Consider the following 15,422-nt stretch of genomic DNA (forward strand, 5'->3'; position numbering starts at 1 on the left):
GACTATGAACCAGTGTTTGCAGTAGGGATAGAATCAATATGCCCTTAAAATACAAAACCAGTCATCAGATTTTAGGCCCTAGTGAAATTCATAATCTGATGATGAGGCTCAGCCATCCTGATCTGTAGCATAAGAAATGGAAATATTTGAAATATGATTGTTCAAGTGTATGTACATTTCATTTTTTTGTGCTTTTGTTTTTGTTTGATTATTGTTTGTATTTTTATTATATATTTGCTATTCTTGTGAATCTTTTATTGTCCTCCACCTTGTTAAAGGCAGGATAGAAATACATTTTAACTTTAGTTCAAAACTGTTTTATTGGGCAATCAAGATATACAAAACAAACGAACCAGAAAGAAACCACAATGTACAGCTTGCCCTATTTTAGAAACAAATGCCAAGTGTACACCCCGCCCTTTAAACCCCCCCTTCCCAAAAAGATATATCAATCAAGATCAAATACACAGAAAAATCCCCCAATATTGTATAAGCAGTAATGATAAATGATAAGAAAATCCCTACCCCCACCCTATCACAGAGTATGAATTTTAACTTTAACTTTTCTTCTTACTCGTACTGTAATAAAATATGTTGTTTTGGGTTTCAGATTGTCTGCCAGGCCTGCTCAGCTAACAAGCACAGCCTAGAATATCTGAAAAACCAACCAGCTCGTGTGTGCGATCATTGCTTTGGAGAACTGCAGAAACAAGGTAAAAATAGAAAAAGAAAAATGTTTCTATTCAGCATCTGTGCTTTACTTCCCTTGCCAACCTCAGGCTACATATCTAATCAAGATATTGGTGATATTATGTTTTTCAGTTTCCTTTAGTCAAATTATCATTGCCAGATCTTGCCATACAGTGTGCTCCTCTAGCCTGGACCCTGCAGCTGTTGTGTAAAAATGTATTTGCACCCCTTAGAATTATGCTATTTTCCTCTGTACACATGGTAATTAATTATAACTACTCATCTTATGTCAGATACTCCTTAAAATACTAAAATTATCTTCATATACCGTATAGTCAAAAATATGCTCAGAGACATGGAGGCAAAAACAATCATCTCACCACCCAATCATTGCATATAGTTGAACCGACTTCAAAAAAACATACTTTCTTCGCTGCTTATGCAGTCTAAATGGTAGTATATGTAAATGGTTGAAAAAGAACTTAACTTTTATCGAGGGTTCCGACGTGGCCTGTTTCGTTCCTGCGTCGGGGAACCGATATGCAAGATTCAAAAGTTTTTTTAAAGGTGGCGTCTGTCTCAAAAAACAATTTAAACAGTTCCTGCAAAAATGCAAGCTGCTTCCGCGACAGCTTGCATTTTTGAAGGAACGGTTTAAATTGTTTTTGAGACAGACGCCACCTTTAAAAAAAACTGCCTCTGGCTGTTCTACAACTCTCCTCACGGTTAACCCAGTTTTTCTCCTTGTCTGTACTGCTCTTCCTCTTGAAAAAGATAATATCGAAACACGGCTCGTGTTGAGGGAGCTGTATTTGTATCGGAGCATTTGCCCATATTCGGAGCTGGATTTTCTATGTGGATGTTTAATCAGTCACTTTGTGAAGCACCTATGAAATACTTGCACCTAGAGAATGACACGGTGACAAAATTCATCACCGTCCCCGTCCCCACGGATAACCGCAGGAAATAATTCCATGTCATTTTCTAGTGTATTTCAACCTCGGTCCTTCTACACCAGCATTCTTCAAAGCAAAGCTTGCGGGTCAGTGGTTGTGACCATTCATACTCTGATTCTTTCCTCTCTCCTTAAAGAATGACATGAAGATGGTTTCCCGTGGTTATCCGCGGGGACGGGAACGATGATGAATTTTGTCACCGTGTCATTCTCTACCACTTTAAGGACTAGCTGTTCACGAACTAGGATTGAGAACACTTGGACTTTGACATGTTTGTTTTGTTTTATTGTTCACTATTTTGTTATGAATGTATGAATTGTATGCTATTTATTTAATTTATTGCTGATATTATGAATTTTAGAATAATACCTCTATTTCTAATGTAGCAACATTTAATACTTATTAATTAAATTTTGTGATTATATTAATTGATTAGGATTCTCTTATATTTTGATAGATTGTGTATCCCTGTGTTATTATATATCTCTCCCTATTTTGCTGTTGATTTAACATTTCTATAGCGCTGCCAGACGTACGCGGCGTTGTACATTAAACGTATGAGAGAGAATCCCTTCTCAGTAGAGCTTACAATCTAATTAAAACAGAAAATTGGGAATAGGGAATTTCTCACAAAATAGACATGGGTATTTTACAATTGAGTGGGAGGCAGGAGTGAAAAGCAGCTTTGAAAAAGTGGGCTTTAAGCCTAGATTTGAATCCTGCCAGAGACAGAGCTTGATGGACTGACTTGGGCAGGTGGTGCAGCAAGATAGAAGGGACGGAGTCTGGAGTTGGCAGTAGAGGAGAAGGGTACAGATAAGAGAGACTTAACCTGATGAACGATAAAAAGTAAAGCATTCAACCTGTCCCATGCTGTAAGAAGTGTAGCACTGTACTTCAATTTAGATCACACTTTTTATTGGTAGATCAAGATGAGTTGCATTCAGGTACGGTACATATTTTCCTGTCAAGAGAGGACTTAAAGTCTGATAGGGGTGGGGAACGAGGGCCGCAGTCGAGTAGGGTTTTTAGGATTTCCCCAATGAATAAGCATGAGATCCATTTGCATACAATGGAGGCAGTGCATGCAAATAGACCTCATGCATATTCATTGGGAGAAATCCTGAAAACCCGACTGGATTGCAGCCCTCGTTGCCCACCCCTGGTCTAAGAGATCTATATTCACTTAGCTGTATTTATTTTCCAATAATACAGCACAACATCAGAATAACAAAATGCTCATTAAAAATAATGAATAAAACAGGTTATGTTAAACTCTGTAACCTTCATTATTCATTCAATGTTAACAACATCTCAAGAAGTGTTTTTAATTTCCCCTGGGAGCAGTGGCCTGCTAACATGTAAGTCAGTGCTCAAGAGAGTACGTTAAAGGGCTATTAATATTAAAAGAATTGCCCCCTCCCCCACACTCGCCCATTCTTGATCCTCAATTCATGTTAAAAGAAACAAGTCTGAATTCCAACCCTCTCTCTCCCCTGAATGCTGGTCAAATGCACTCTCCCTCCAACATTATTTGTAAAGAGGGAGCTGGAACAACAGGAACAGGGATCTGGAGGGAGGGAAGAGGAGTGTGATGTTATTCTCTGTGGACCCAGTCCTTGAAAAGAGAGCTACAGCAGAAAACTGAATTTTCTGAGGGATTCACTAATGTGAGAGAGTGTGATTAATAGTTAATTGGCCCTACAGATGATTCAGCTCAAGAGCGAATGTTTGTGGAAAATATGTTTCATTAAACTAGACTCCTCATTGAAGATTCTGGGTATTTTATACTAGATCAAAAGTTAATGGTGGAATTCCAGTAACAATTATTTTAATTGCCATTCGTATACAAAAAAAAAACCAACCTCTTGTAAAAATGTTGCACTTCTAATCCTTCATAACCACACTTTTCTTACACACCCACCACAAAAAGAACAAAAGAAAACAAAAAAAAAAAGGGAGACAAAGACCTCAGATATATTTCATGGGTATAAAAAAAACTCCCATTAGTGTCATTTTCTCTGTGACAGCCCCTATGATCTGGAATACTCTTCCTTTAGATTTAAAAAAAGAAAAAAATATAAAAAATTTTAAAAGTAATTTAAAGTGCTTTCTTTTTAAAGATGCTTTTAATTGATTATCTGAAACTTAGAGATTAATCTACTCTTGTTTTTTACATGCAATTTCCCAGTCCCTTTTGTGTTTACCATAAGTGTTTCTCACATTTTCTATATTAATTGTATTTCTCCCCTCCTTCCCATTTGTGTTTACTTCAGGTCTGTAATTACCCTGTATGTAATTGTCGTCAGTCTAGAAATTTTTATATAAAGATATGTCTTAATTGTTAAATTTGTTTAAATGTTATTTTAAACCTTGTACAACGCTTTGTAGTATCGATAAAGCGTTTAATCAAAAATTTGAATAAACAATAAGAATAAACAATCAAGTGTACTTCCATTCAAAATTTGTAGCAGTGTTTCAATATTTTAACTTTCAAAGAATTAAGCAACATAATGCAGGTAGATGTTAATACACAGTTCTGAAATCACAAGATTACTTAGCATGTGAACTTTCTGTTGCCGTGATCCTCCGTCCACTCATTAATTACTCCTGCAGAGATATTTATACTCGACGCGGTTCAGCTTTCATTCCAACGGTGCAAAGATCTGACAGGGATTCCCCGTTTCGCCAATTAGGCTACCTCGGGAATCTTCCACTTCAGAAAAAATATGATATGGCTTACACAAAAATATCCTTTGAGAGAGTAAGCCGTATCATATTTTTCTGAAGTGGAAGATTCCTGAGGCAGCCTAATTGGCGAAATGGGGAATCCCTGTCGGATCTTTGCACCACTAGAAGTGAAAGCTGAAAGATGAACTGTTTCGAGTATAAATATCTCTACTATTTCAGTAGGATTTAGCACAGTAGAGACCAAGATTATTCGTGTTCAAATTTAAATCACTATTCAACCGAATATGAATAATGTATTCCAGGCACTATTTGGGGCCAAAGTGAATACAAATATTTAGTGCAGCCTTAGTTCAAATGCATATTTATGTTGGTTTTTGTAAATCAATTAAGACTATTCTTTTGGAAAAAATATTTTGTACAAATAAGTGTTAGTCTCATTGGAACTGTTAGCTTTATTGTTTCTGGTCTTTTCTTTCTGTAATCCGCTTAGAACCTGTACTGGGGTAGGTAGAATATAAGAAATTGATTAATTAAAGTGGTAAAATGACACACAGATGCCCAATTTTACTTCAGTAAACTGGGGCCTTAGTTAGTATCTGAGTCAATGGAGGTTGAAGCAACTTACCCATGGTCATAAGGAGGGTCAGTCACTTCCCTGGTTCACAACCTGTTGCTATAATCACTAGGCCACTGCTGTATCTCATTCTAAGAATACAAGTTTGACTTGCCCATTATTACATTTATTTATTTATTCAATTTTCTAAACCGTTCTCCCAGGAAAGTTCAGAACGGTATATATGAATTTATTCTGGTACTCAAGCATTTTTCCCTGCCTATCCTAGTGGGCTCACAATCTATCTAATGTACCTGGGGCAATGGGGGGATTAAGTGACTTGCCCAGGGTCACGAGAAGCAGCGTGGGTTTGAACCCACAACCTCAGGGTGCTGAGGCTGAAGCTTTAACCACAGCACCACTCTAGAAATCAAAATGTAGAAGTGAGCCAAGTATAGGACAATGGAGCCATTTTTATTCGTAAAAGTTTGGAATGACCTTCCTTCTATAATTAGAGTTCTCTCTCATCTACCCACTTTTCGTAAAGTACTGAAGGCCTATTTATTTTCAGAAATTTACTAATGATCCTTCTTTTTCAAATAATCAATCATAAAATTCTGGCCTAAAAGATATAGTTTCTGTTCTAATCTCCTGTATCATTTTATTAATATTTTGTTAACCGAGTCGAGCCCTCCTGTTGGGATGAATCGGTATAAAAAAATCAAAGATTAGATTAGATTGTGACTAGAGAATGACACGGTGGCAGTTACCCGCGGGGCTAGCCATGGGTAGCTGCGGATAACCCGCCAAAATGATGGGGGGGGGAGTGCTCACTGTGGGCGTGGGGACAAGGCCATCCACCACCCCATGAAGCAGTGAATGGCCTTGTCCCCGCAGTTAAGGAAGGGAAGGCGCATGGTCACCTCCCTACCTCTGGCCAAATCTATCTCCCTCCCCCTTAACTTGGCGGCGCTTTAGAAAAGAAACTGAAGCCTGCGAAGCCTGCCTGTGCCGCCCTGCAGTCACGTGTATGTGGGCGGAAGCGTCTCCTCTGACGCAACTTCCGGTTGCATCAGAGAAGAAGCTTCGGCACAGGCAGGCTTCACTGGCTTCAGTTTCTTTTCTAAAGTGCCGCCAAGGTAAGGGGGAGGGAGATAGATTTGGTGGGAGGGAGGGAAGGGGCCACGCAAGTGCGATCGGTGACTGCACGCCTTCCCTCCCTTAAGTTTCTTTATGCCATGAAGGTAAGGGGAGGGAGGGAGATTCTCGGGCCGCTGAAGGATGGATGCTGTGGGGATGGGGCAGTGAAGGGGACAGGGCGGTGAAGGGGACCGTGGGTTCAGGGATGGGGTGGTGAAGAGGACGGCGGGTTTGGGGACGGGACGGTGAAGGGGATAGTGGTCCAGTGACGGGGACAGAATTTTTTCCCCGTGTCATTCTCTAATTGTGACCCACAGCCCTAGGGTGCTGAAGCTGTAGCTTTAACCACTGCACCATACTCTGCTAGCTCCTTGTGGAGTGGAGTATAGGAGTGGCCTAGCGGTTAGAGCTTCTGCCTCGGTACCCTGAGCTTGTGGGTTCAATCCCACTGCTGCTCCTTATGACCCTGGGCAAGTCGCTTAACCTTCCATTGCTCCCAGGTACCATAGTTAGATTGAAAGCCCTCTGGGACAGATAGGGAAACTACTTAAGAGTACCTGCTTCCTGTTCAATGTATTATAAACTGCTTTGATATCTGCAGAGGAAAGGCGGTGTATGAAATAGAGAGAACACAACCATATATGTAAAAGAGCATAACATTCTGTTGATCCTTTAACAGAAAATAAATAATTCCTCTGTTTTTCTGTATCCCTAGCATTTCACCTTCTAAAACCAACTGGCCTCTTTCTGTATTATAGATAACCAGTATCTTTCTAAGGCTGGCTCACCACTAGGCCATAAATCTCCTTCCAGCGCGTTGTCAACGGTTTTGCACAGCATTCCATCAGGAAGAAAGCAGAAAAAAATCCCTGCTGCTCTTAAAGAAGTAAGCTGTAGTTTTCTTTTACAATTTTCAGATGTCGCGTTAAGGGAGAATAACATTATAGCAAGGCACACAGATGCATCTGTTGTCCTTATATAACATGCAGAGCGTGTGCGTTTTGTAAAATCACTTCCCCAAAAGTTTCCAACACCAGCCAGCCTCTGCCTCTCCTGGGGACACCTGTTTGTCAAGATGATAAGTCCAGAGAGACCAGTAAGACACAGTCATATATAAACAGCAGTTGAAAAAAAATGGCCACTTATCTTATGCTGTTCAAGTCAAGCAAATAGAATTCAGACAAAAAGACAAATCCCACAAATCTGCAGTGAGGATGCAGTGGAGCAAAGACAAAAAAAGACTGCAGACAGATGTACAAAGATGCAGGCAAAATTTAGTAAAGCAAAAAAACAGATTGTTGTGTACAAAATAGACCACTTTTTACAGAATATGGGACCCAACATGCTCCATGTTTCGATCGACGCATCTTCTCAGGGGGTCCCATAAAGTGGTGGTCTCAAAGGACATGCAACAAATGTGCCTGATCTGTACGCTGTGTTCTTTGAACAACATATGCTGTTGAAAAAACCTAAGCAGTAGGGGAAAGACCCTGACGATGTGACCGGCGAAACGGGATACTCCCGTTGGGATTTGTTTATTCATTTATATCCCGCCCTTACCCAGGGTGGGTTACAAACTTACATACAAAGCTATAACATAAAATCCAACATTACATCAACATTACATTAAACGTTACATACATCATCGACAATACATACCCCCATAATTCAAAACCTCCCATGCAAAAACTCCCATTATACAAGAAGTACAAACCATAAAGTGCAGAGGCGATCTGCACTTTATTTGTACGGATTTGAATTGAAGTGACAACAAAAGAAGCTGACCCAAATTTCCACAGGAGAAAAAGGACAATGCAAACAAACCAGACTGTGGAAATCCAGTGCTCTTGACGCTGCTTTTATTCAGTAAATTCTTTAAAATACAAATTCCACATTTGTCATAGAGGGACCCAACACGGGCCGTGTTTCGGCAAAGCACGCCTTCCTCAGGGATCCAAGATATTAATTGCGTAACCTTTGCAAATGTGGAGTAATATGAAAAGCTTGACCAGCCAAAATAAAAACCGCTGAAAAAGCACAAAATCTGAATGCTGGTATAAAAGCAGCGTGAAGAACATTGGATTTTCAGTCTTGTTTGTTTGGATTGTCCTTGAATTGACCAGCATAAGGTAAGTGGCCATTTTTTTTTTTTCAACTGCTATTTATGTATGACTGTGTCTTACTGGTCTCTGTGGACTTATTACTCTGCAACCTGCTGTTTGGGGTGGATTTGAATACTGCCTTTTGGAGTGGAGTTTTTTATGATCTATGACTGTTATATATGTGCTGTATTAGCTTGTACTTTAAGTCTTGTGCCAACAACATGGTTATAGCTCCTTTTTGGAGCACTAATGAGGCCTTTTTCTCTACTTGTAATTTTGAGCTGGCTTTTGTGATTCTTTGTTCCCCCTCTAGCAGTAGAAGCTTCCTTGTATTGTCTTGATTATTACCTGCTCTTTTCTCTTTTTTTGACACCTATTTATCTACATGCTATGGATTGGCAGAGCACACTTAGGTATATATGGGGACAAATTTTTCCCCATCCCCATGGGAACTAATTTTCCTGTCCCCGTGAATTCTTTTCCTGTGCCTGCCCCATTCCTGGAAGCTCCATCCTCATCTGCACAAACTTTTTAAAATCATAAGGATAGATTGTTCACCCTCTCCAAGGTAGGGAGAACGAGAGGGCACTCTCTAAAGTTGAAAGGGGATAGATTCCGTACGAATGTAAGGAAGTTCTTCTTCACCCAGAGAGTGGTGGAAAACTGGAACGCTCTTCTGGAGTCTGTCATAGGGGAAAACACCCTCCAGGGATTCAAGACAAAGTTAGACAAGTTCCTGCTGAACAAGGACGTACGCTGGTAGGGCTAGTCTCAGTTAGGGCGCTGGTCTTTGACCAGAGGACCGCCACGTGAGCGGACTGCTAGGCAGGATGGACCACTGGTCTGACCCAGCAGCGGCAATTCTTATGTTCTTATAAGTGTTCGAGGTTTCTGCAGTTAAGGCAGAGCTTACAGGAATGGGACAGGGACAAAACTCGCGGGGACGGGATGGGGAAATTTGAGTTCCTGAAGGGACAGGGAAAAATTTGTCCCCGTGTCATTTCTAGTGCTTACCCCCAGGCAATTTTCAAAGCTCCTATTGTATGTTTAAAACACTGTTTTATGTGCATTAGTTAGTTTTATAGCCAATTCTCCCCAGGAACCCAGAACGAGTTACAGAGATACGTAAACAATAATACAGAAGACATTGGACAAAGTAGACAAACGTTAGACTGGAGAACTTTAACTAGCATATAAGCTATGAGTTCCAGGTGGCCATGTGCGTTTATTGCACGCTAAGACTTGGTCGGTTAAGAGTCTTAAGTCTGGTACGTGCTGGTTTGAGAATAAGATTTGTCTTCACAGCTTTCCAGAAGGGTAACAGGTTGTCTATAGCTCTGATGGCAAGGGGGAGCTGGATCCACAATTTGAACATGCTATGGGAAAATGATAGTTTCCAGGCAGTTTCCATGATGGATCGCTAGCGGAATGCACAGCTGGAGTTCTAGTTGGGATCTGAGCAGCCTAGGTGGGTGGTAGAAGGGAAGCTTTCTCACCATGTAGTAGGGGATCATACCATGGTTTGAAGGCTATCATCAGCTGTTTGAAGATGGCCAGCTTCTTTATAGGTAGCTGGAGTTCTTCACTCAGTGCTGAGGTAATATGGTCAAAAAGGCCGAGGTTTTTTTAATAGTCTCACCATGGCATTTTGGACTCTTTGTAATCGGTAGGCCAGCATACAGGCCATTACAGTAGTCCATGTGGGACAGCACAAAGGCGTACAGCAACTGGATGAAGTTTGTATCTGAGAAGTATCATCAGAAAGGTTTGGACAATTTACTGGAGGAAAAGTCAATAGTATGTTATTGAGAAAGATATGGGGGAAGTCGCTGCTTGCCCTGGATCGGTAGCATGGAATGTTGCTTCTCTTTGAGATTCTAAAATCTTGTTACTCTTTGGGACTCCGGAATCTTGTTTACTCTGAGATAATGGAAAGTTGCTACTCCTTGGGTTTTGGCCAGGTATTAGGGACTTGGATTGGCCACCATGAGAACAGGCCACTGGGCTTGATGGACCCTTGGTCTGACCTAGTAAAGCTATTCTTATGTTCTTAAATAGTAGAAGGAAGTGGACATCACTATAGAGATTTGGGCTGATAAAGAGAAGTTGGCATCTAAAATTCAAAGCTTATAAAATGACCCGCAAAGTGTGCAACTGCTACAGCTTGCTTCTGTTGTAAACAAACTGTTTTGGTGCAATGGAGAACACCGTGACCTGATCAAGTCTCACCACCTACCTAATGACTGGAGCAAGACTGGATACAAGCTACACAGTGTATTTACATATTGGAACAGGCTCTTCGTTGATTGTTCAGATTTACACTTTTAGGTTGACACGTTGTAAAGAATGAACATGTGGAAATTTCCTATCATCATATGATTCTTAAGAGAGCTAGCATCACAAGCTTAGCTACATGTTTTCATTTATTTAGCCCGTCCTCCCAAAAGGAGCCCAGAATGGGTTACAAGAGTACATTCATAGTATAAGTAGGACAAACTTTAGTGAGAAATACAGACTTGGCGGACATAGGGGCTTTGGATTACAGCATTTACAGTATAGACATAACATACAGACTTAATGGACATAGGGTGGTTTAAATTGCATCATTTTCAATGTAGATATAACAGAGGTAAAATAGCTTTTTCTTAGCAGGTGGGTGCATTGTTGGCATCAGAGAATGTGGTAGTAATTCAAGTTATATTTGCGGTGGCATGCGAGTTTTAGTGAGATTCCATTTGGTGTATTAGGCGGTGCCTTTGAGATCCATCCATCAGGGGTGCAGACGTGGGTCGTTAAGGAGCTGGGTCTGTAAAGAGGAAGGTTTTCACGGCCTTCCTGAAGTTCCATAGACTGTCTAGCTTTCTAATGGATGGGGATGATGTGCCATAATCTAGATATGTAATGAGAATAAGGGAGTTTTTGGGCTGCCTCAGACGTGTGAGCAGCCAGGTGGTAGGACCTCTTGAGAGGTCAAATGCTATTGTCACAATACAAAACAAAAAATAAACAAAACTATTGTAGTTGACTTTAACTTTTCAATTTCTTAATGACCTGGGCCCTCTTCTATCAAACTGCGATAGCAGTTTTTAGCCGGGGAGCCGCACTGCTCCCAATGCTCATGGAGTTCCTATGAGTGTTGGGAGCAGCGCGGGCCATTCAGCATGGCTCCCTGCACTAAAAACTGCTATTGCAGTTTGATAGAAGAGGGCCCTGATTTTTTGTTTAGCTTTATCTGAAGAGCTTTGGTTCTCTCTTGCAGGTCTCCGCTAGCGCAGAAGACTCTTCAATGAGCGGCTACCTGTACAGAAGCAAGGGTAATAAGAAGCAGTGGAAACATCTCTGGTTTGTGATCAAAAACAAGGTGTTATATACATACGCTGCGAGTGAGGTGAGAGGCTAAAAGAGAAATTACTGTATCAATTTCCTATATACTGTGTAGTTGTGATGAAGCACGGCATACATTCGTTTGTTTCTTACATACTCCATGGGAGTAGAAGAAATTTGTTGAAAAACTTGAAATGATAGTGATTTTTCCACACTTCTAAAATGGATGCAGGGTCCAGTTGCAGAAGAAAAATGTTTGATGGTTTTAGGACCATCTTTTGCTACTGGGTTTGTGTGGGATGATGAGATGCTATTTGACCATTGATACCTAGATCATTGGCATCTTAAAGAAATGTACACATTAGCTCAGAGTATATTGTGATCTAACATAATAAATGTCAGAAAATAAAGACCACAACTATCAAAACATCTCTCTGGGTAAATCAGACACAAGGCATGCTGACAAATAACGTTAATTATCAAGAGAGAAAAGTTCATTAACCATAGGCAGTACAGTGGTACCTCTGGTCACGACCATAATTCGTTCCAAAACTCTGGTCATGACCTGAACCTAATTTCCCCATTGGATTGTATGTAAATACGACTAGTCGGTTCCAGACCTTACGAACTGTATGTAAATATTGTTTTTAAAGATTTTTAAGCACAAAAAAGTTAATTATACCATAGAATGTACAGTGTAATAGTAAGCTAAATGTGAAAACTTTGAACAGAGAAAACTAATATTGCATGAGTCAGTACTAGGCCCCTGCAAACCGTTCGCTGTAAACCAAAAAAAAAATATCAAAGTTTGAAAAATCCTTAATTATACAAAAACTTACCGTAAACAACCAAGAAAACTAACCTTGCATGAGTCTACTTCAAGCGTGAAGGAAGTACATATACAGAAACAGAAAATGGGAAAACATTGGCACGTATGAGGCGGAAGGGGAAAATGGCCGGGGCTGTGTTTGTTCGGCACCCGACTGTGTGGTTATAACCAGGTGCAAAATTTTGGTGAATTTTATTGGTTTGTGTACGGAAGCATTCGTGACCAGAGGTTCTACTATATATGCTGCTCTTAAATGGTACAAAGCAGTTAAGAAACTCTGATCAGTGATAATGTTTGTTACATTGCAAATCTCTCTTCTTTTTTGTATTTTATAACTTCAGTTGTGCAAAGCAATACAAAAAATGTCAGTAGTCAAATGTGTCAAAAACAATCCTTCAGAACCAGACCATGCCCAAAAAATGTACAATGGAGCAGAAGTAGATCACTCCACTTAGCTTAAGAGCACTAAAACACTTCCAAACAGCACCACTGAGTCACCCATTCAGTTCGACAAGGTGCCCCATTTCGACGTCTGCTTCAGGGACTGTAGATGGTGCAAACAAATTTTGCTTCAACAAGCAAAAAATCAATTAACTGCTACAACTCAAAAACTTTCCTATATGATCTATCCAACTGCCCAACAAGGTGGCCATCTGATACTCTGAACAAACTGACCAGAGTTGAATCTGTAACTCTGCGCAGGTTCCTCTTCTTCATAATTAGAACATAAGAACTGTTGCTGCTGGGTCAGACCCGGGGTCCATCGTGCCCAGCAGTCTGCTCCCGCAGTGGCCCTTAGGTCAAAGCCCAGTGCCCTAACTGAGATTAGCCTTACCTGCGTTCGTTCTGGTTCAGCAGGAACTTGTCTAACTTTGTCTTGAATCCCTGGAGGGTGTTTTTCCCTATAACAGCCTCCGGAAGAGCGTTCCAGATTTCTACCACTCTCTGGGTGAAGAAGAACTTCCTTACGTTAGTAAGGAATCTATCCCCTTTTAACTTTAGAGAGTGCCCTCTCGTTCTCCCCACCTTGGAGAGGGTGAACAACCTGCCCTTATCTACTAAGTCTATTCCCTTCAGTACCTTGAATGTTTCAATCATGTCCCCTCTAAATCTCCTCTGTTCGAGGGAGAAAAGGCCCAGTTTCTCTAATCATTCGCTATACAGCAACTGTTCCAGCCCTTTAACCATCTTAGTCGCTCTTCTCTGGATCCTTTTGAGTAGTACTGTGTCCTTCTTCATGAACAGCGACTAGTGCTGGACGCAGTACTCCAGGAGAGGGTGCACCATGGCTCGGTACAGCAGTATGATAACTCTCTTCGATCTGTTCGTGATCCCCTTCTTTATTATTCCTAGCATTCTGTTTGCCCTTTTTGCCGCCACCACACATTAAACACTGGTATGCTTAATCTCTATCTCTCCCTACCAAAAAATTAGACCAAAAATGGGCGTCCAGGTTTATAATCGGGCCAGCGCCCCCTCCCAGAATTATTGCATGCACTGCACCCTGACTCTCCTCCCTGCCCTGTCCTCGTACCTCCTCTGGTGGTGGTCCAGAGGTGCAGCGGGCAGGAGTGAGTTTTCCACACTCCTGCCCCGCTGCTAACCTGGTCGGTGGTGGCTGCTGCGAGATCGGGTTTCTTCAGCTGAGCAGCTTCTTGACTGGCTGGGTACAGAGCTTGACAGGGCAGAGCACTTGAATGTTAAGCCACCCAACTTATATTTGAGTCAACCATTTTTCCTCCTTTTTGGGGTGGAAATGGGGGTTTCGGCTTATATTTGAGTATATACAGTACCTCATCATATTCTTTTACCACTCAGTGCCATTTTGCAGGGCCGGCTGAACCATTGGACCAGCTGAGGCTTTGGTCCAGGGTGCTAGAGCTACAGGGCAAAGCTTTCTCCCCCCCCTCTCTCTGTAGCCCTTGTCCAGCATTGCTCCTTCTCCTCTCTCCCTCCCTCTTCCTTCCCCCACGGCACCCTAAATTTGACCTTGCTTGCTGGTAATAACATGCACAGCAAACTGCTTTCAGCCAGCCCTAGGTCTTCCCTCTGTCACGTCCCGCCTGCACTTTCCTGTCAGTGGGATGCAGCAGAGGGAAGACCCAGGGCTGGTGCTACATTCCAGAATTTTTGCTACCTTTTTGTGAGGCAGTGGATTCGGATCACAAATGTCTGTGGTAGCATACAAACTTTGCAGAAAGGACACAGTTTTATTCCCACTTAAGGCCTAATTTATTAATGACTTTCAATCACTCTGTTAAAAACTCTTTGATAAATGAGACCATCATATATATAGTCCGTTCCACTTATACTCACTGTTAGGACAAACATAATCAAATCCCATCTCTATTATTTATTACTAGGTTTATAACAGATATTAGAAATAGTTTACAATGAGCAGTTATTGCTACTGGAAAGAGATTTCCATTTAGCATGCCCTCCCTCTACCTTCATGAGTAAGCTACCAACGGCTTGCACACTATCCTGTACCATGTATCAAGAGTTCAAGGTTCTCATATATAGCACATTATTCATTATCCATTCAGCTGCTGTTTGTTCTGGAGAAACAGCTGCTTCCTTCAGACACCTACTCAACTTTGCTTACGTCTTTCTCACATTTGCTTTTTTTTTTTCAGTCTCCATTGGGCTTTATTTATTTCAAGCAAATCTGAGATTATCATGCCTCATAAACCCCTTTAGATATTTACAGTAAAACATCATAATGTAATCCTGTCCATTAAATTTTAAAACAGAGCACTAGGGCAGGTGAAGTTACAAGAGGAACAGGGCATAAACAGAGAAACAATGAGGAAAATCAAGGGCTGGATCAAGGTTCAAGTTTAATGAACATTTAATTAATTGCCTATCTAGAATGCTAAGCGATTTACAATATAAAAAAGGGGAATACAAGTTTAAAAAAAATTTTTTTTTTAAAAACATAAAACTGATTACATGGACAAAGACAGTCAAACAAAAACACGAGAGGAAAAGGGCTGAACTACAATAAAATCAAGAAAAGAGAACATAGTTTGGAATTCCTATGCTTTCAGGCGGATTTCTTGGGTCACCAAGCCGCACAGTGGTATAAATTGTTATATGGGTATTTGAATAAAAAACAAAAAACTGTTCTTAGGGGT

The 15,422-nt window shown here is 40.9% G+C and overlaps 1 protein-coding gene across 2 annotated transcripts in view; it reads left to right on the top strand.

The window, feature by feature from the left end:
- FGD6 (FYVE, RhoGEF and PH domain containing 6) overlaps window positions 1–15,422 on the top strand; it is a 183,758-nt gene that overhangs the window by 164,501 nt on the left and 3,835 nt on the right. For both annotated transcript variants that reach the window (XM_033953297.1, XM_033953296.1), the window contains 3 exons: window positions 611–713; window positions 6,789–6,916; window positions 11,392–11,520. In XM_033953297.1, coding sequence (XP_033809188.1) covers window positions 611–713; window positions 6,789–6,916; window positions 11,392–11,520 — 360 coding nt within the window. The remainder of the gene's footprint in view (window positions 1–610; window positions 714–6,788; window positions 6,917–11,391; window positions 11,521–15,422) is intronic.

Source organism: Geotrypetes seraphini, chromosome 7 (genome assembly GCF_902459505.1).
Source record: "Geotrypetes seraphini chromosome 7, aGeoSer1.1, whole genome shotgun sequence".
Taxonomy (NCBI): Eukaryota; Metazoa; Chordata; class Amphibia; order Gymnophiona; family Dermophiidae; genus Geotrypetes; species Geotrypetes seraphini.